Source organism: Salvia miltiorrhiza, chromosome 2 (assembly GCF_028751815.1).
Source record: "Salvia miltiorrhiza cultivar Shanhuang (shh) chromosome 2, IMPLAD_Smil_shh, whole genome shotgun sequence".
Taxonomy (NCBI): domain Eukaryota; kingdom Viridiplantae; phylum Streptophyta; class Magnoliopsida; order Lamiales; family Lamiaceae; genus Salvia; species Salvia miltiorrhiza.
This window is the reverse complement of record NC_080388.1, coordinates 32,699,654-32,720,856: the sequence shown is the minus strand read 5'-3', so window position 1 is coordinate 32,720,856 and position 21,203 is coordinate 32,699,654. Positions and strand designations below refer to the sequence as shown.

The following is a 21,203-nucleotide window of genomic DNA, read 5'->3' as shown; positions in this document are numbered from 1 at the left end:
CCCAACCGAAGCACCCTACTCGGGACGCTTGAAACAGAAGGCTAGAGAGAAGGAAGCAAGTGAAATGATGAAGATGTTTCAGAAGGTTGAGTTAAGCATACCTTTACTCGATGCTATCAGGCAAATCCCCAAATATGCCAAGTTCTTGAAAGATCTTTGTTCAAGAAAAGTCAAAATGGAGGAAGAAGTCCGGTACGTGATGGGAGAAAGTGTTTCGGCAGTGATCCAACGGAAGCTACCCGCTAAGCGAAAGGATCCAGGGATGTTTACCATTCCATGCAACATAGGAGGAACCAACATGGATAAGGCAATGATGGATCTTGGAGCCTCCATTAATGTGATGCCGTTGGCTGTGTACAAGAGATTGAATATTGGCGAGATGAGGGACACCCGTGTGGTCATACAGTTAGCTGACAGATCCAACGCTTACCCTGAAGGAGTAGTGGAAGACGTGCTGATCAAGGTTAGGGATTTGATTTTCCCAGCAGACTTCTATGTTCTAGATACCGGACCTGAAACTGGAGAGAATGCCATACTATTGGGAAGGCCGTTCATGATGACCGCCGGAACCAAGATCGATATCAAAACCGGAATCTTGACATGTGAGTTAGACGGAGTTCAAGTGGAATTCAATATCTATGAGACCATGAAGAGGAAACAAGCAATGGAGACGGTGGACATGGTCGATGTATTTGAACCCTTAGTGCAGGAACAAGGAATTACTTTCGGTTCCAGGGATACCACGGAGAAGGTGATTCAATATGGTCTGACTGATCGGGATGCAGAACATATGGAGGACGATGAAATGAAGAAAGCTATCATGGAGCTCTACTCCCTCCGAGAAAGCACTTTAGAAGCCGAGGTGGAGGTAGACCAGAAGATCAAGGAATTAATCCAGGAAGTCTATCTAGCCGGGGGAGCAGAGGCAAGCAAACCGGAGTTATTGGCTCAGTATGGGCAGAACGAGAAGCTGTTACCTTCAATTCAGAAAGCACCCGTTTTGGAGCTCAAACAATTACCGAAGCATTTACAGTATGCTTATTTGGGACCAGAAGAGACGTTACCAGTTATCATCAGTTCTGATCTAACCGTCGTGCAGCAAGACCGATTGGTCAGAGTATTACGAGAGAACAGGGAAGCCATCGGTTGGACCTTAGCTGATATAAAAGGCATCAGTCCTACGGAGTGCATGCATCACATTTACCTTGAGGAGGGAGCCAGACCCGTTCGAGATTCTCAAAGGAAGATGAACCCGGTGATGAAAGAGGTAGTGCTGAAAGATATTCTCAAGCTGTTGGAGTTGGGAATCATCTATCCCATATCCGATAGCCAATGGGTGAGTCCAGTCCATGTCGTACCGAAGAAGTCAGGGATACAGGTTGTGGAGAATGATCAAGGCGAGCTTGTGCCCACCCGATTGCAAACTGGATGGAGAGTTTGCATTGATTATAGGAAGCTGAATGATGCAACCAGGAAGGACCACTTCCCACTGCCCTTTATCGACCAGATGTTGGAGAGATTGGCCGGTAATGCCTATTACTGTTTTCTAGACGGATATTCTGGATACATGCAAATTTTTGTGGCACATGAGGACCAGGAGAAAACCACTTTCACCTGCGTATTTGGGACATTTGCATACCGGAGAATGCCGTTCGGACTCTGCAACGCACCGGAAACTTTTCAACGGTGTATGATGAGCATCTTCTCCGACCTATTGGAGAATTGCATTGAAGTATTCATGGATGATTTCACCGTATATGGTAATTCTTTCGACACATGTTTGAAGCATCTAGAGCTTGTCCTGAAAAGATGTGTGGATAAAAGCCTAGTCCTTAATTATGAAAAATGCCATTTTATGGTAAGGGAAGGAATAGTGCTTGGGCACGTGATTTCAGAAAGGGGTATTGAAGTGGACAAGGCGAAAGTCGATTCCATCGCCAAATTGCCCTACCCGACGACCGTGAAGCACATACGGGCATTCCTAGGCCATGCAGGCTTCTACAGGCGATTTATCAAAGATTTTGCCAAGATTGCTCAGCCCATGACCAGACTTCTTCAACAAGATGTGCCGTTTGAGTTTGACGATGATTGTAAGGAGGCATTCACAATTTTAAGAAACAAGTTGGTGTCGGCCCCCATTATTCAACCACCAGTGTGGGACATACCGTTCGAGATCATGTGCGATGCCAGCAATCACGCCGTTGGAGCAGTACTGGGACAGAAGAAAGGCAAAGAGAGTTGCGTGATTTATTACGCATCCAAAACACTGAATCCAGCACAATGCAGCTATACCACTACTGAGAAAGAACTACTGGCGGTGGTATTTGCCATAGAAAAGTTTTGTTCCTATCTTTTGGGGACAAAGGCGGTGGTCTACACGGATTGTAATACCCGTGCTTTTGATGACGTGTTTAATTGCTTGAGTTTGAGTAATTAGGGTTTAGATCCCTTGTTTGATTTACTTTGTAAACAGATGAGGAGTTATATGAAGTTTTCTTATTATTTTTAAGATGTTGAGATGTTCTTTCGATGATGTAAGAATGATGTGAGATTTTATATTCGTATTTGAGTTTGAGTATTTGAATAATTCGAGATAATTATTTGAATGAGAACGGTGAACTCGGAAGTGAGATCTGAGTCCGTTAAGACGTTTTTGAAAATTTTGACTTTTTGACGATGAATAGTAAAATACCGCTATTTCGTCTTTTTGTCGACTTTCAAAATCTTACGTGCACGTCGTCGAGAAATATTCTTAGTTTTTCGATACGAGTCCAATAATGAAAGTTTTTATTTTTGGACGACGAGTGAATAGTGAACTAGATTTTCTCGATAAACGAACCGAGCTCGTTTATCAGAATTTCGAGAACGAGCTTGTGTTTTCTATATTTATATAGAATTACGAGTGCAATGAAAGTGAGTAGAGGTTGAGAGGGCGAGTAACGAAGAGTATGGGTAGTTAGTCGTTAAAACGAGACGAAACGAGATATTTAACGACTAACGGGTTAATATCCTAAATATCTAACCTACCCTACCCCTAACCACCCCCCCCAACTGCCCACTATCCCTCTATCTCACCTAACTCACGCTGCACACACAACACACACACTAATTTGTGCTGCACACACACTAAAACACATTAGAAACACACACACACTTCACGTTAACACCATTTCTTTGGTGTTCAAGCTTTTGACTTCCGATTTGAGCACCGAGACGAGCGCCGATCATCTTTTCGATCACGTATCTAAGTAGGTAAGATCTCTACCTACGTTTTGATGGTTTTCTTTTCGATTTTCGTCGACGTCGAAAAACGTCGATTCTCGACTTTATTTTGAAACGACGTCGGATCGTCGTGAAATTTTAGTATGTTGTTCTTGGGTAGATGTTGAGCATGTTTAATGAAGGGAGTAAGAACGGAACGGACCGTAGCTATGAAACCCATGAGGGCAGCCCCGTTTTTCACATATTAGCTTGTCTTTCGATTTTTGTTTGATCGTTTTGACTTGATATTTGTGCTTAGGGGTATGCTAGAATCGATATATATTAAATTCGTATTTTTCCAAGCACGAAAATTGTATAAGTTTTTAGAGTATGATTATTTAAATTCGTGAAGTTTGGGACGTTGCATAATGAATATTATTGCGTATATGTGTTCTACGATATCACATGAGCATGCTAATTGATTTACAATTTATGGATGATAATTGTTGAACGAAATTAAAACTGGAATTCTGTCAAAATTTTACAGCAGTTTCAAGCTTATGTTTCGATGAGTTTTCATTGCTTGATGGCTCTGAAATTTTAGTATGTTTATCTATGATATGTGTATTTCGTCGCTGCAAAATTTCATGTCTTTTGGATGATGTTTGCTATTTTAAAGATATTTTGAAAAATCCTTGACAGAATCTGTCAACTATTGGTAGACTTCACAAAAACGTTTATATCTATTAATCCATGAAGGATTTTGCATCACCGTTTTTTTTAAACAAAACTAGACTTCAATACTTTTCTAAAAACATAAGATTTCGATTTTTATGACCTCTGAAACAGAGCAGTTTATTATTTCAAAAATGCCCTGTTCTGCTGTCATATTTGTCCAACAGTAAAAGTGTATGAGTTTCATTGTTTATTTGGCAGATCATATGAACGTTTTCTCTTGTGAAATTTTAACCAAATCTTCAAGGATACCTTTAGTTTTGGATGATTAAATTTGATGGAATTTTATTAAGGTTTGCCTTGGTTTCTAATGGCCTAAACAAAATTGGCAGAAACTGTCAATCTTTGACAGCCTGCACTAAAAGAGCAATATCTCCAAAAATATTTAACCTTTTTGGTTAACTACCATTTTTAGAGTGAACTACACTTCATGAAGTTTTTGAGATCAATTGGTATGAGAGTTTATGATGATTGAGTTGGTTGTTATGAATTTTTAAAGATGACACAAAAACAGCAAAACTTTCTAGAAAACAACTTGATTATATTTGTTTTGATGGATGATACGATATGACTAAATGGTGTGAGTTGTGAGAGTTATGATTAACGCACATAAATGTTGGTATCTGACACTCGAACAATTGGTGTCGAGTATAAATGATAGTTTACTGATAAAGAGTTTTGATGATTTTGAATTGTTTGGGTTGCGTTGAAAAGATGTCAAGATGTTAAGTTTTGAGTCGAGAGACGAGTTCACGTAGTGAGATTCACGCGTTGAAATCTCGTGGCTGACATTATATATGAATAGGTCATGCCGAAATTTTTAGTGAAATTAGAATTTGAGCATAGTCAATTCTTGTTGACCCGTGACTCAAATACATGCCTAATGGAAAGTTTAACTTTCTAATCGGTTAATTAGACGAGATGAGAGCGAATAGATCTGCTAAGAAAGTGGACTTTTCGATGTGTTAAATATTTCTTTTAATTGAAGCGCTGCTAATTATAACATAAGGATGTTATAATTAATGAGTAATGACGAGAGATAATAATTGTTATATTGATTAACAATCAAGAGAGATGAACATTAGAGATACTAATGTTTCATAAAAGAGATTAGATTATTAATCGAGGTTTCTTTTATAACTTCTCACCAATTCTTCATAACGATGAAGGTCCTTTTGGGAAGTAACGACTTGAGGGAGAGAGTGACGTTACTCATTGATACAGAGACACAACGAGGTGGGCATTACTTTTACTATACGTATATAGAGATCCCCTGCGTGTCGTAGGCCTCTTATACGAATGAATGCATGAGATGATTTAACTGTTAATTTCAGTTTTATATATCTATCAAACGAGTTTAATGCTACCTTTGAACAAGTTATTTCGTTACAAATCTTTGAACTGGAAAATATTACAACTGTTGTCTTGCCATAAAATGTTTAAATTTTAGTATGATATCTATCTGCTTTGGCTTTGCCAATGATGCAATCGAATTCGGGTCCTGAGCAGTTGATAGCTATCCTGCCAGGACTAGTGTACACCAGTGACCGTGAGTCATCTAGCGGGTTGGCCGGTCAAGTGACCGTGAGAGGTGGCCACCTCTCCGGCACACAATTTCAGATATGATAGATTACAAAAGAACTTAGTCTGATCAGACGAACTTTAAGAATCACAAATGAACTTAGTAAGCTTGGGCCCTTTTAGCGAAAAACTCCCTTGCTGTACTGATTATGATGGCATGACAATTTATAGTTTTGAAGCATGTATTTTTATACCTAGGCATACGTGCCCACTGAGTGCTTTTGTACTCAGCCCTGCATATGTTTTCTAAATGTGCAGGTTGAGCTGATGTGATGATGGTGCTGCAATGAGCGGAGTCTCCAGGGTTGTTAATAAATAGTTAACCTATCTAGAATATGTCTTCATACATATGTCTAGCTATTTTCCGCTGCAAGATGTTGTTGATGTTATAGTATGTTATGTCATACTTTGAGTCTTAAGAGAATGGTTGCATATGATGTATAACTTGATTAATGATATTAATTAACTTTTATGCAGTCTTTCATAGATTGTTTTCAATTGAGTATTAATGAATAAAAATGACGAGTTTTATTAAGATGAGTAAGTTTTACGGCTATAAATGACGCCCCTTTTCTTCCCCTTCTTCTTTAACCCCATCCCTAGTCGTGGATCACTCGGCCTAACTATCCCTAGTTAGGGCGGGCTGTGACACGGATCATGCTGCGTTGAAATACTTGATGGCCAAGAAGGAATCCAAACCTCGACTCATCAGGTGGATTCTGCTATTGCAAGAGTTCAATATAGAGATAAGGGACAAGAAAGGAGCTGCGAACCTCGTAGCAGACCATTTGAGCAGGTTGCAACTGGAAGAAGATGACGGTATGCCCATTACCGATACCTTTTCAGACGAGAGACTATATTCCATGAGCGCCCTGGAAGAAGAAGAAGAGCTGTATACTCTAACCAGGCAGGAGCCCTGGTATGCGGATATAGCTAACTACCTGACTACCAAAGAGCTACCCTCAGGACTGACAAGATTCGAACAACAGAAGTTACTCGTACAAGCACGATATTATCACTGGGAGGATCCATATCTCTGGAAGACTGGAGCAGATCAAGTCATACGGAGATGCATACCTGAGGATGAGCATGCCCAAATTTTGGACATGTGTCATGGAACAGCAAATAGCGGACATTTTGGAGGAAAACGCACGGCCCACAGAATCTTGGAGAGTGGATTCTACTGGCCCACCATATTCGCGGATGCAAGGAAATGGGTACAGAGCTGCCTGAAGTGTCAGATGACTGGAGGTATTACCGCAAAGGATGAAATGCCACAAGTTCCGATCATGCCGGTCGAAATTTTCGACGTATGGGGAATTGACTTTATGGGACCCTTCCCAAAGTCAAGGAACTACGAATACATTTTGGTGGCAGTAGATTACGTGTCAAAGTGGATTGAAGCCAAGGCAACCGCAAGCAATGATGCCCATACCGTGGCAAGTTTCCTGAAGGAACAAGTGTTCAGGAGATATGGTATACCCAAAATTCTAATCAGTGACCAAGGGTCCCATTTCTGTAATGCCATCATCAGAGCACTAACCAAGAAGATGGGGGTGACACATAAGGTCACCACTGCATATCACCCCCAAGCAAATGGGCAAGCCGAGATTTCAAATAGGGAGATAAAGAGCATCCTGGAAAAGGTGGTGCACCCCAACCGTAAGGATTGGAGTGATCATTTGGGAGATGCGTTATGGGCATACAGAACTACCTTCAAGACACCGATTGGGATGTCCCCGTTCCGTTTACTCTATGGGAAAAGATGTCATTTGCCTGTGGAGATAGAACATAAGGCATACTGGGCTATCAAGCAAATCAATCTCAGTATGACCCTAGCTGGAGAAACAAGAAAGTTGCAGCTGAGTGAGTTGGAAGAACTTCGGTTGGAGGCTTACGATAATGCGGTGCTCTACAAAGAGCGAACCAGAAGGATCCATGATGCCAAGATCAGGAAGAAGGAATTCTTGGTGGGACAAAAAGTCCTACTTTTCAACTCACGCTTCAAGATGATGGCTGGAAAGCTTCGTTCAAAATGGTCGGGACCATTCGTGATCAAAGGAATCTTTTCAAATGGAAGCATTGAAGTATATGATCAAAACGGAGTTGATACGTTCGTGGTGAATGGGCATCGCCTAAAGCCCTATCATGAGCTTGCTGAAGTAGGAAAAGAGAAGGAGGAGTGCCACCTTCTCGACCCTGAATACGAATGAAGAGTGAAGGAAGGTCGAGCTCAAGACGAGAAACAAGAGCGCTTGCTGGGAGGCAACCCAGTGTGGTTACTTCGGTATGGTCTATACCGAATTTTCTTTTTCTTTAAAGTTGTTTTGTTTTTGTTTGGATGCACTAACATGCAGGAAAGTCGGACCGAGATAATTTAGAAAGAGGCCCAGAGGTTGATCCAAGCCCACTTTGCGTTGCAAAGTGTGTAGGTGGAGAGTTAGGGATTGGAACGGTCTGGAAAAGGGCTTACAGAGGGAGATGACGCGAGCGTGTCAGAGGCAGGCGGCGATGTGACTGCAACTCTTCGGTTTCCGCAGAAATTTGAATTTCAAATTTTGGCCAAGTTTTTATTTCCTTAAAAATTTCTTTTTCTGCCATAACTGTCACACTTACCATATTCAAAGCCTCAACCCACGATCTTCCTCCCCACAAACCCTAACCTCCAAAAAAACTGCTACACCACGATCACCACTCGCCTCAAACCCTAAATTCCCATAATTACCCCATAATTACCGATCACCCTTCTTAAAGACCAACCCTGCCTCCAAAAATCCCACAAAATCCGAAACTTCTGCACAAATCCTAAGTATTTTGATCTCTGCAAATCGCAATGGCCAAAACCAAAGGAGGAGCAGGCTCCGGAAGCAACCAACCGCCGAAGAAGAAAGGCGCCAAACTCCCACCTCCAAAGCGTACCACAAGGAGGACCGCTTCGGAGGAGACCTCCACTAAAATCACCGAAGACCCTTTGCTGGAGATCCAACCCGAGGACAAAGGGCGTGCCGAAGTCCTCCAACAAGAGGAACGAGAAGTAGCAAGAGCAGCCGCCGAGTCGACGCAACCGGAAGAATGGGAGCCCGAGCTCACCCCTCCTGTGAAGAAATCAAAGAAGGCTCAGGCGAACAAAGCAACTCCGGCGCAATCCACTGTCGCACCACCACCTATTCAAGCTCAACCGCAACCACAATTTCCGGAAACCTCCATGCAGGAGGAGAAAACAGCTTCCGAGGAAACGGAAGCGGAGGAGGAGAAGGGCGAAGAAGAGAAGGTGGACGAGGAAGAGGATGACGAAGCAGAGGAAGGTGGGGGCGTTCAGGAGAGGGAAGTAGAAATCCCGACACCCCAGAGCAAGAGGCCCGGAGTAAAAAGGAAGCTAGACGTTGCCAAACCCCCACTGCCAGTTAAGGCCAAACCGACATCGGCAGGCAGTAAGATCCGAACAAAAGCTGAGCAGAGTAAGAAACCAAGGAAACCCACTGCATCCGAAAAAGGGAAAGCCAAGGAGATGGAGGAACCGATGGAAGTAGACCCAGAGAGAACCGAGACAGTTGAAAGCTCCAACTCGGAGGATGTGGTCGCCCCTACTAAGCCAGTGACGAGCACAATCGCCTCAAAACCTAAGGGCGTCAAGCGCAGGGGAGTGGTATGACCCAGCACTATGGAGACGGCCATACCGAGGGACAGTCAGAGGTATGCCGTTTTACAGAATCGGGAGATAACTCCTTGGTATTTTCTGGTGACTGAAGTGTTAGAAAGTTTCGGGATAAAAGAACGTGTGGAGGGATATTTCGAGAGCATTGGTTGGGGGAAGATTCTGAAGTGGAATGTGTTGGCGTTCAAGAGTTTGTCGGAAGAATTCATGAGTACGGTAGAGTTCAAGCCAAAGGGAAATTACTCAATCGAAACACCAGGTACCCTCCGCTTCCAGTTGCGAGGGAAGGTGTTTCCACTCTCCATCAACGACTTGAACATCCACCTGGGAGTAATAGAGGACAAGGAAGTGTATGATGATGAGTATAAACAAGCTGAAACCATGGCTCCACCGGAGTGGCGCAGTCAGATTGACCAGTACTGGTCCCAACTCTCAACGGGGGCCAAATATGTGAAGAATATCAGCAAATCCAACGAACTCCGCGACCCAGCCCTGCAGATTTGCCATCGTTGGTTGGCTTATAACATCTATGGCCGAATTGAGGGATCCAACGTCGTCACGCAGCAAGAGCTCTTTGTGCTCTGGTGCATGGTGGAGAGAAAGAGGGTGAACTTTCGGTTCACCGCTGCACTGCAATTTCAGTATGGGGTAACCCATACCAACAATTATCTCTCCTTATGCCCACTGGTGACTCTCTTGGCGAAGAAGCTTGCAGGTTTCAACGAGGAAGCCCCGGATGAAGCAGCTGCAGCAGAAACCCGACTCTTTGATATCGGGCGGTTGGTACGTTGGCGGATTGTGGAGATGGATGAAGGTGGTAGCCACCGTTTGGTCCAACCAGAAGGCAGCTCAGTTCGACCTGAACCAAAGGTTGCACAGGAACAGGGAACTTCTCGCCCAATCAGTGGCGAGATTATCAAGCTGACGGCCGAACTGAAGGAAATCAAAGACGAGCTGGTGATGCTGGGAGGAGAAGTGGCCACGTTGAGGGATACTGTGGAAGAAGGATTCAAAGTGATGGAAGCTGGCTTTAAAGAAATCAAGGAGATGCTGACTGCGGAGGCGAGATCCTCCGGCCAAAACGACTAAGTACCTTTCCCCTGAACTCGTAGATTAGGTTCTATTTTATCTTTTGCTTTTCTTGTTTTAGTGTGTGTTTAATCTGTTTTTGAGTCGAGTCTACTTGCATTGTTTGATGGTGAAGGATTGTGCATGCTGATTTCTGTTTTGGTATGATTGGTGGATTGAGTATGAAAAGCATGATGGTAGTTGTGAGAATACAGAGAATACCCCACCGGTGAGATCATGACCAAATTGAAAAAATGCATGTTTATGGTGAGAATTTGCTGTGACTAGGAAATCTTGACTTTGTTTGAGGACTCATTTTTGCTAGTACATGATTTATGTGATTTGGGCACGATTCTTTGACTTAGGGCCCCAGATTTTTCTTTGATGTTTAATGTGAAAAACAATCCCTTGTATGCCAACTTGAGCCGAATTCATTCTTTCTTGAGCTTTGTCAATGTTATATCTAGGAGAAAGAATTTATGAAGTGAATAAAATGGTGGACAAGGAATTACAGGAGAAAAAGAAAATCTGGGCACAAAAAAATTGTATAAAAATTATTGCCCACAAAAGAATCCAAGGAAAGATGAGCCCTATTGAGAATGGAGGAATAAAGGGTTGGTTGTAGCCATACTGAATGTGTATACTGAGTAAGGGTGATACTGAAATTAGCCACTGAACCATATATACCTCACCTTAGCTCCCTATGCCCCATTACAACCCAACAAAGACCCTTTGATGAGTCATACTAGTATGCTTAACGTGTAGTCATCAATCAAACTCTTAGAGGAACTAGCACAGCAAATTATGAATGTAAACACTTAACCCGGTGCTTGAGCGAAAAGAGAGACTACCATCACACTTTATGCATGATCATTACTCTGGTTTGTGGTCTGTTCGAACTGAATGATGCATGTTGGTATGATCTGATCCTGAAATCTGTGCAAGTTTCGTGTCTTTTAGTTTTATTCATTTTCTTCCAACCTTTTCGTCCGTGTCTTCTGTGAATCCACCTACATACTTGAGGACAAGTATGCTTTAAGTGTGTAGGTGTGATGCGTCTTCGACTTTTGGGCCATTTGGCCCTATTTTTCCCTTTATTTGCGTCGGTACAGGTCTGTCAGGGGGAAAAACGAAGTTGTAAAAGAAGAAAGGTCAGTGGAGCGGAAACGGAAGAAATGCGGTCGGAATGGGCATTACCGAGCCTGGATTGCTAAGTCATGTTTACCAGCATGGAGCTTCGGCCAACAAGTACCTCTCCAATTCAACTTGGGGCATGGGAACCTGGAGCAACCCACCTGGTATAAGTCAAACCGAAGAGAGCAATCCGTCTGATCGTTACCATGAGAAGCAGACAGCCAGAGCCATAAAAGGAAGGTCAATCTCGGAGGTCTTGAAGAAACAAGTAGAAGGTGGAAGAAGAAACTGGAAGGATCGAAGGAATGGGAAAGGTTGACTAAGCTTGCAGCTGGACGCCACCTTCAATCAGGATCAATCAAAGATCAAGCTAATTAAGAAGATCCCGGCGAAGATTTGGAACCGGCGCAGCTAGGGTTAGGCCTCTACCATCCGGCAGTATAAAAGACTAATGTGGTGCAGCGTGAAGAACTTCTTGGCACCTTGAAACTCTTATTTTTACTTTTAGTATTCAATTAAGTTCGCCGTGTGTGGCATCCAAAACAATTTACATTTTTGTGCTTTTCCATTTCCCGTTGTGTTTCTACTTTTGAACAAGTTCGAAGGCTTGAAGCCTAGGTACTATTTATCTATTCCAGTATTTCTTTTCGTTCTATAATGTGTTTAATCCCTTTTGCATTTATGAATTGCGTCATGTGTGAGTAATTCCCTTGGTGAGGTTTTAGGGGTGGAAATAATTGTTGTTAACATGTAAACATTCGTGAGGCACTTGTTCTTTCGGTTGAGTCTCGTGGTTCCAGACGGATTTGTGCCAAACCATGGACAGTAGGGGCCTAACGGGTGATCTCCGTTCGGTAAAACGCTGTTCGTGTTAAGCAAAGGCCAGGGCATACCAGGGTGTGACAACCGGTATACCCACGACCGAGTAGCTGAGCAGCGTCAACAAAAGGCGTTGTAGATCCGGAAGGTGGGGAAATGATTGATGGGATACACTGTCCTTCCTCAGTCTTGGGCTTCTCTAGAGACTATCCATCAACTGTGACGAGGCATAAAGCCATGGTTATCAAACGAGGAAAGCAATCTCGGCGCCGTAGCATGTCTATGACTGGTCGGCTGACAAAGCCGGAAATAGTTGAGTCCAGGAGGCATGTGTCACTAAAAGCGTGGAGTTGGGGACCTCGGGAGAGAAGGTTGTTGAGGGTCATACTTGGTGAGTAACAGGTATGACTACTATCTACGGAGGAGTGAAGCACTGCCTTGTGACCGGGGATTGTGTGACCTTCGGACCAAGTGACCACAATGAGAATCAACCATCCTATATGTGAAGTATAACCCCTTGAAACGCCCCAATGTCTTTGGGCCACGCCTTGGGCTTGTATGGATCATAGAAGGATCATCAGTGTGCCTATGACCGAAACGAATGTTAACAACAGTTATGACCTAACCGAATAACCTCACCCCTTTGTTATTATTGATCTTGTTTATTTCTTGTGCAGAGTATACAGATTGAGAATTGTGACACCTCAGTTTGTCGTAGGAGAACAAAGTGGTTCCTCACTCCCTGTGGGATTCGACCCTACACTTACCGCTAAGGCTAAGTTCTTATTGCGAGAAGTAGGAGCGTGTATTGTCTGTACTGGGCATACACAGGTATTTTGTCCGCACCGCACGACGGGTGTGTGTCAAGTGTATTGAGAGTAGAGAAAAAATCATTGAGTGTATTGGGAGTGCTAAAAATGTATTGTAATTTTTTTTTTTTTTTTTTGAGGGTGTATTGTAATTAGTATTGAAAGTATTAAAAAGATGAAAAGTAAGGTAAATAAAGAATTATATGTGGTGCAGTACAAATCCAAAAATATATATAAAAAATTTTTGTGGGCATTCCAAAAAAAAGAAAAAGTCAGAATTTCTTTTATGTATGGAGAAAGTATAACTTACTAATAATGGTTGACTTCTTCTATAATTATTTTACAAATTTTTCAAGGCCACTCATGTATTTTAACACATTGTTCACAAAAAAAAATGAAGTCTTTGACTCATCCAAAAACACCTAACGGATGGACTCGAATTTATACGAGGTCGTCCTAGGGTGGTAAGGTGACTCAAGTCGTCTCACAAGGAAGACTTAGCAGGGCTCTAACCGTATTGCTCACAAGAAACTTAAAAGAAATCTAAACACTCTAATCGGGTAATTGGGTCTGGCACTCTCTCCGATTAACTAGCGCGTAATTAAATAAGCTTGTAATTATCTAATGCAGAATCAACAGAAAGCATATAAATCTATCTAGGCGGAATGAGAAGGAAGCAGATTAAGAACGCAGGAAACTAAGAAACCTAGGGTTTTAACTAGCAATCTAGAAAGCATTAGATAAATCAATCAATCATAAACAACGATTATCTAGGCGAGATTAAAGAACAACGATTCATCAATTGAACATGGAATAACGATTATCTAAGCAATGCAATAACGAGAAAGCTTGTAAAGATTAACTAATCAAAATGAAGAACTTACAATCGATCCAATGAAATCAACGATCTAGCGGAATCCACAAGTATCTAGAATGTTTCTATCTATCTAAACTATGGGAAAAAGCATAAAATCGCAGGTGGAGGCTGCTGGAGTCGGAAGTGTGAAATAAAACCCTCAAAATCGGATTTTATAGCAATTTCCGTAACTGCCAGATCTGCACAGGGGCGGCGGCCGCCGTGAGACGGCGGCGCCGTGGACGGCGGCCGCCGTGGGACGGCGCCGCCGTGATGCCCCTTCGCGGTTTCCTCCAAAAATTGTACGGCCCGCGCCGTGGGGCCGCGGCCGGCGTCTGGACGGCGGCCGCCGTGAGACGGCGGCGCCGTGGATAGCGGCCGCCGTGACACGGCGGCGCCGTGGTCCGTCTTCGCAGATTGCTCCCAAGGTTGCACGGCCTGCGCCGTGGGGCCGCGGCCCCCAAAACGCTCGGCAATTCGCGAATCCTGCACGCGACAATAGTACATCCAAAAAGATCATCAAGCACGTGAAAAATAGAGCAAAAAGGTACGAAACGAGCTCGAATGCACAGCAGGAAAACTCATAAAATCATCACGAAATAGGGCTAAACAACCCCCCCACACTTAAATCCTTGCTTGTCCTCAAGCAACAATCACAACATTGACAGAAAATCCACAAGCGATTCTCCTCACCAAGCAAACACAACCCAATCCAAGTCCTTCAAGAAATCAATGTCCCCAATCAGATGTTCAAAGTTAAGGTTTAAAAATGCAACAACAAGGTGATACAACTCAATCCGATCAGACCCGATTCTCCGCTAGGGGTGAATTTCCTAATGCAATTTCCTTTACAATCATAACTCATTCCTTTTTCACATTCGTTCATTTTTTTTTTTTTTTTTTTTTTTTTGGGTCAAGTTATTTTCGCTCTTAATAGATGGGCCATAATTCACGAGATTGAACTTTTGGAGGTGATCCAAAATATTCTCATGTGGTTTCCCATGCTCATAATGAAACCATTAGAGGAGCAGAGACCCAGAGCTATCAGAACTCAACAACCAACCAAACAATTCAGCACAGCAGAAAGATATAAGAAAATTGCACTGAAGACACTCCCCCTAGCATCTACCGGACAAATCACGTCAAGAGTTGCTCAGCAGGGTGTTGCATCAAAACCTTAAGCTAATTACACCATGTTGGGAACAAATCAATCATGACAGACAAGGACAACAAACAACACAAACACAATCCAGAATCGCCAATGAATCACTATCAACATGCGATGCACTTAAAAACAAGCAAGAAGACAAGATAAGGGGACCATTCGCCCCAACACAAGAAAGCCCAGGAATACAACAAGAAAAACACCCACAGGATTTACAAAAACCAACAAACACCCCCCCCCCACTTAAAATCTGGCACTGTCCTCAGTGCAAACAAAAAGAGAGGTGAAAGAGGAAACTTCCCTAAATACCGATCCAGTGGTGAGTCTGTAGTGTCCCACGATGTCTGCCTCTCTCTTATCCAAAGAACAAGCAGTCTCCAACGCAACAACCTGCACCAAACAGCAGAAGCAACAAAACACAACACAAACAAAACGAAAGAAAAACGAAACAAGAAAAAGCAAGAAAACATGGGTTGCCTCCCATGCAGCGCTAGTTTTTAAGTCGCCAGCCCGACTAAGAGAACCCCTTAACCAAAATCCGATTGAAGATCCAGCTGCCTTAGCGCCCTTGTAAACACATCTTCTTGAATTGCAGCTGCGGGTCCTCCAAATGAGTCCTCCATGCTCGTATCCTGGGATGGCCCTCTATCCACACATCCCACGAGATTGAATGACCCAACCTCATCAAGCTTCTCTTCTAGGAGCAAGGCACACAGAAAACCTTGCTCAATATCACCTTCCTCGTGCAGCTTATCCAGAGATTCCTGCTCAATGTCAGCTTCATCCTGCAAGGTAGCAAGGAATTCCTCCACAATCTCGTCCTCCTCCTGAAACTTATTAAGGAATTCCTGCACAATACAATCCTCATCCAAAGCATCAAATGTTTCAACATAAGAGCAGATTTGAATTAAGGAAGTGGGGGTAGTAGGTTTTTTATCAAAAACTGAGAATGTTACCGCTCTACCTACCCCTACCATACTTACAGTTCCCGTACCCACATCGATGCGAGTATGGGTGGTAGCCATAAAGGGTCGGCCAAGTAGCACGAGATGCCCATTCTCGCCTCTAATCCCTTTTCCCACATCAAGTACAACAAAGTCAGCTAAAACACTAATCCCCCTCACGACTACCTCAACATCCTCGACAAGGCCTCGTGGGCTGCTAATGGAGCCGTCAGCTAGTTCTATCTTAATGTTCGTGCATTTCAGCTCTTTATTTCCCAACCTCTCAAAAATATCAAGCGGCATCAAATTGACTGCCGCGCCCAAATCAAGCATTCCCAAGACCTTTTCAACCCCTCCTAAGCTAATATCAACGATAAAGCTACCTGGATCTCCTTGCTTGGGTGGTGGTTGGTCTGGTGCAACAGTGACAGGTGGCAGTGGCTCACTAGGGCATTGGGTTGCCTTGATTGCTTGCACGGTTCTGCTTCTCCATTTCCCCGTGGTTATTGGGGTAGTTTCCTTGATTACCGCCACGGCATGAGCTTGACGCGGCTGTTTGTCCTGGTTTAGGAACTTCCCAGATGGCTGTTCTTGCTGCAGCTGATTTAGGGCTCCTGTAAGTTGCCCAACTGTAGTCTCGAGGCGCTTGATGGTAGCACTCTGAGACTCCATGTTCTGTTTGGTCATCTCCATGAAGGACTGCATGGTGTCCTCGAGAGACGGCTTCTGCGGTTGAGCTTGTTTCTGACACTGTTGGGAGGCATTCTGGTATTGCTGCTGCTGCTGAAAATTCCCTTGTTGCATAGGGAACTGTTGATACTGCTGATACTGCGGGGGCTGCTGCTGCTGATAAGCTTGAGTGTAGTTCTGCTGCTGAGCTCTCCAACCCGAATTGGAGCTTTGTTGCCCTTGATTAAAGATAGGCCTCTGTTCAAATTGAGGCCTCCCCGGATAGCTCTGAGCAGCAAAGACCTCTGCTTCTCCTTCAGGTGTGAATCCCCCCATGCGATGGCACGCGTTGGTTCCATGACCAAAATCGCCACAAATTCCACATCCTTCTGCTGGTGGCGCGTGAACTGGTGGGGCTTCTGCCTGGTTCATCTTGAGGTGCTGAACTTGCCTCATCAATTCTGCTACTTGCTTCTGAAGCTCATTGTTGGGAGCTACTGCATTGGCTTCAACCCTCCTTCCTCTAGCTGATTTCTGTTGAGAACTCGCTGCAAGTGTGTTGAAAATCTCCTTGAGCTCATCAGCTGTCTTCCGGGCAATGTTGCCCCCTGCTGTACTGTCCACCATAAACTGTGCCGTCTGAATCAATCCGTCATAGAAGAACTGCATCAACATGACAGGTGATAACTGGTGCTGTGGGCACTGGCGGAGGAGCTCTTGGAATCTCTCCCAAGCCTCGTGGAGAGGCTCGTCAGCTCCTTGCATGAAGTTCATTATTTGGCTCCTAATCTCTTGAGTCTTGTGATTAGGGTAGTACTTGAGCATGAACTTCTCACACGCCTCTCCCCATGTAGTGATGGAGTTCGGCGGTAGGGACAGCAACCACGTTCTCGCCCGGTCTTTGAGTGCGTAGGGTAAGCACTTGAGTCTCAACTGATCCTCGGTGAGTTCCAGCAGTGGGAAGGTCTGCACTTGGGTGCAAAAATCACGGATGAACTGCAAGGCGTCCTCACTGGGCATCCCATAAAAGAGCGTCAACAGGTTTGAATCATTGGGCTTCAGATTATAATTCCGGACCGCCGTGGGAAGCACTATCGCAGAAGTGCTAGTGGTCCCAATAACTGGCCTGGAAAAATCTCCCATGTACTGAACATTCTGCTCCGCCATTGCTTCTTGGTCAGGATTGGGCCAAGCTTCTTCTTCTTTTTCAGAATGCACTGAAAGTGTCTCCTCAAAAGCTTCCAGAATGGGATTGGAAGCAATTCTCTCTTCACAATTTTTCTCTCGAAACTATGATTCCACAAAACTTCTCGAACTGGACTTGGACTCCTTCTCCAGGCTTGAAAGAACCTCCCGAGGTCGATGAATGTTGTCGTAGTAAGGTGCAAGCTTTCTCTTCAAGCTTCTACGTCCTTGCATACACAACACGAACAAACAAATCAAATGCACCGGAGGGAGAAAATAACCGAGTCAAAAGAAATAAACAAAAATAAACACGGAAAACAATGCAACACAATCAAATGCCTAAAGCCTTCCCCGGCAACGGCGCCAAAATTTGACTCATCCAAAAACACCTAACGGATGGACTCGAATTTATACGAGGTCGTCCTAGGGTGGTAAGGTGACTCAAGTCGTCTCACAAGGAAGACTTAGCAGGGCTCTAACCGTATTGCTCACAAGAAACTTAAAAGAAATCTAAACACTCTAATCGGGTAATTGGGTCTGGCACTCTCTCCGATTAACTAGCGCGTAATTAAATAAGCTTGTAATTATCTAATGCAGAATCAACAGAAAGCATATAAATCTATCTAGGCGGAATGAGAAGGAAGCAGATTAAGAACGCAGGAAACTAAGAAACCTAGGGTTTTAACTAGCAATCTAGAAAGCATTAGATAAATCAATCAATCATAAACAACGATTATCTAGGCGAGATTAAAGAACAACGATTCATCAATTGAACATGGAATAACGATTATCTAAGCAATGCAATAACGAGAAAGCTTGTAAAGATTAACTAATCAAAATGAAGAACTTACAATCGATCCAATGAAATCAACGATCTAGCGGAATCCACAAGTATCTAGAATGTTTCTATCTATCTAAACTATGGGAAAAAGCATAAAATCGCAGGTGGAGGCTGCTGGAGTCGGAAGTGTGAAATAAAACCCTCAAAATCGGATTTTATAGCAATTTCCGTAACTGCCAGATCTGCACAGGGGCGGCGGCCGCCGTGAGACGGCGGCGCCGTGGACGGCGGCCGCCGTGGGACGGCGCCGCCGTGATGCCCCTTCGCGGTTTCCTCCAAAAATTGTACGGCCCGCGCCGTGGGGCCGTGGCCGGCGTCTGGACGGCGGCCGCCGTGAGACGGCGGCGCCGTGGACAGCGGCCGCCGTGACACGGCGGCGCCGTGGTCCGTCTTCGCAGATTGCTCCCAAGGTTGCACGGCCTGCGCCGTGGGGCCGCGGCCGCCGTCTCCACGGCGGCCGCCGCCTGGCGGCGGCGGCCGTGAGCCTGACTCCAAAACATGCTCGAAACAATACCAAAACGCTCGGCAATTCGCGAATCCTGCACGCGACAATAGTACATCCAAAAAGATCATCAAGCACGTGAAAAATAGAGCAAAAAGGTACGAAACGAGCTCGAATGCACAGCAGGAAAACTCATAAAATCATCACGAAATAGGGCTAAACAGTCTTCCATACGGTCGTCCACATGGTGCGGACCACTTATATGTGGTTTGCACCGTTGTAATTGTTGAGTATGGAGCCTGATTGGATTTGGGCCGTGCTATTCTTGGGGCCCAAGCATGTCTTCTAGTTTGACTAGGGTTAGAGCTTCATTAATATTGCTATATATATAGCTGTTCTCCCATTATAATCTGTATCCGAAAAATCATATAGTGAAAACCCTAGCTTGTCATCACCCTCAGATGTAGTTACACAACGTAACATACTGGGTAAACAATTCTCGTGTGTGTTTCGTTCTTCTTTCGTGATTGCTATTGTGTTTATTTCCTAACAACTGTTATCAAGAGCATCGGGTTCGGTGGGAGCAGTCACGATGAACGACGGAAAGGTTGCAATTGAGAAGTTTGATGGATCAGATTTCGGCTTCTGGAAGATGCAGATCGAAGATTACCTCTATGGTAAAGATCTGTACTTGCCCCTCAGAAAAGATGTCCGCGGACGAGTGGAAGCTGCTGGACAGAAAAGCGATGAGCGCGATTCATTTGTCACTGTCCAAGAACGTGGCTTATCACACGACTGGAGCAAAGTCGACGAGGGAGATGCTGAAGATCCTGGAGGAGATGTATAAGAACCCGTCCACGACGAACAAGGTATATCTGATAAGGCATTTGTTTAATCTGAACATGTCATAGGGTACACCGGTGCAGCAACATCTGAACGAATTCAACATGATCACTATGCAGTTGGACTCGGTTGATATCAAGTTCGATGACGAACTTCGTTCCCTAGTTATGCTATCTTCTCCTCTAGACAGTTAGGTGAACTTAGTGACTGCAGTTAGCGCTGGAGATGTGAAACTGAAATTCGACAGAGTAAGGGATCTGATGATTGACGAAGAAATCCGCAGGAAACAATCTAGATCTTCTTCTTCATGATCAGCACTAAGCACGGAAAACATAGGCAGGTCAAAGGAAAAGCAGAATCGAGGAAGGTCAAAGTCCAGAGGAAAGAGCCAATCCAGAAATGATAAGGGTTCAATTCAGTGCTGGAATTGTGAGGAGTTCGAGCACTATAAGAGTCAGTGTAAAGTACCATCGAAGAAAAACAAGAATAAGGATCATGAAGACAAGAAGACAACAAACGCAATCGCATCAGACGATGAAGGTGATGCGTTGGTCTTGAGTGTGAGCAGTCCGATAGAATTATGGGTGCTAGATTCTGGAGCGTCATTCCATTCATGCAGTAATATCAGAATAATGGAAAACTATGTCTCTGGCGATTTTGGACAGGTGTATCTTGCTGATGATGAACCCCTGAAAATCGTGGAAAAGAGAGACGTGCGAGTTGTGACATCCAAGGGATCCGTGTTGAAGTTGAATCAAGTCAGACATATTCCCGGACTGAAAATGAATTTGCTTTCGATTGGGCAGCTTGATGTAGAGGGCTACACAGTGATGTTTGGCTGCAGTAATTGGAAGATAACCAAGGGAGCTATGACTGTAGCTCATGGAAAGAATGAGGGCACATTGTATATGACAACTAACTCCAAAGATTGCATTGATCTTGCAGGAGCAGTGAACAATGCAGATTTGTGGCTTTGTCGACTTGGCCACATGAGCGAAAAGGGGATAAAGATAATGTGTTCAAAGGGTAGGCTGTCTGGTCTGGAAACTGTTGAAGTTGGCCTATGCGAGGATTGCGTGTTCGGGAAGCAGAAGAGAGTAAGCTTCTCGAGAGGCGACAGAACCTTGAAGACGCAGAAGTTGGAGCTTTTCCATAGTGATCTATGGGGACCTGCGCCTGTAAAGTTCCTTGGTGGCTCGGAATACTACATGACCTTCATTGACTATTTCACTCGAAAGGTATGAGTTTATTTTCTT

The 21,203-nt window shown here is 44.1% G+C and overlaps 1 protein-coding gene and 1 long non-coding RNA gene across 2 annotated transcripts; both read left to right on the top strand.

Moving 5' to 3' along the window:
- Positions 1-3,105: 3,105 nt before the first annotated feature.
- On the top strand, positions 3,106-6,043 carry LOC131012044 (uncharacterized). The gene is made up of 3 exons (XR_009097171.1): positions 3,106-3,252; positions 5,106-5,172; positions 5,776-6,043. It is a non-coding gene; the product is annotated as an uncharacterized LOC131012044 (long non-coding RNA).
- Positions 6,044-8,350: 2,307 nt separating this feature from the next.
- Positions 8,351-9,169, top strand: LOC131008320 (uncharacterized). Its single transcript, XM_057935206.1, has one exon. The coding sequence runs from the start codon at positions 8,351-8,353 to the stop codon at positions 9,167-9,169; it is 819 nt and encodes a 272-aa protein (XP_057791189.1).
- Positions 9,170-21,203: the final 12,034 nt, after the last annotated feature.

What these genes read in the sequence shown, in the direction of transcription:
- LOC131008320 (XM_057935206.1), top strand. Translation starts at nt 8,351, where the DNA reads ATGGCCAAAACCAAAGGAGGAGCAGGCTCCGGAAGCAACCAACCGCCG.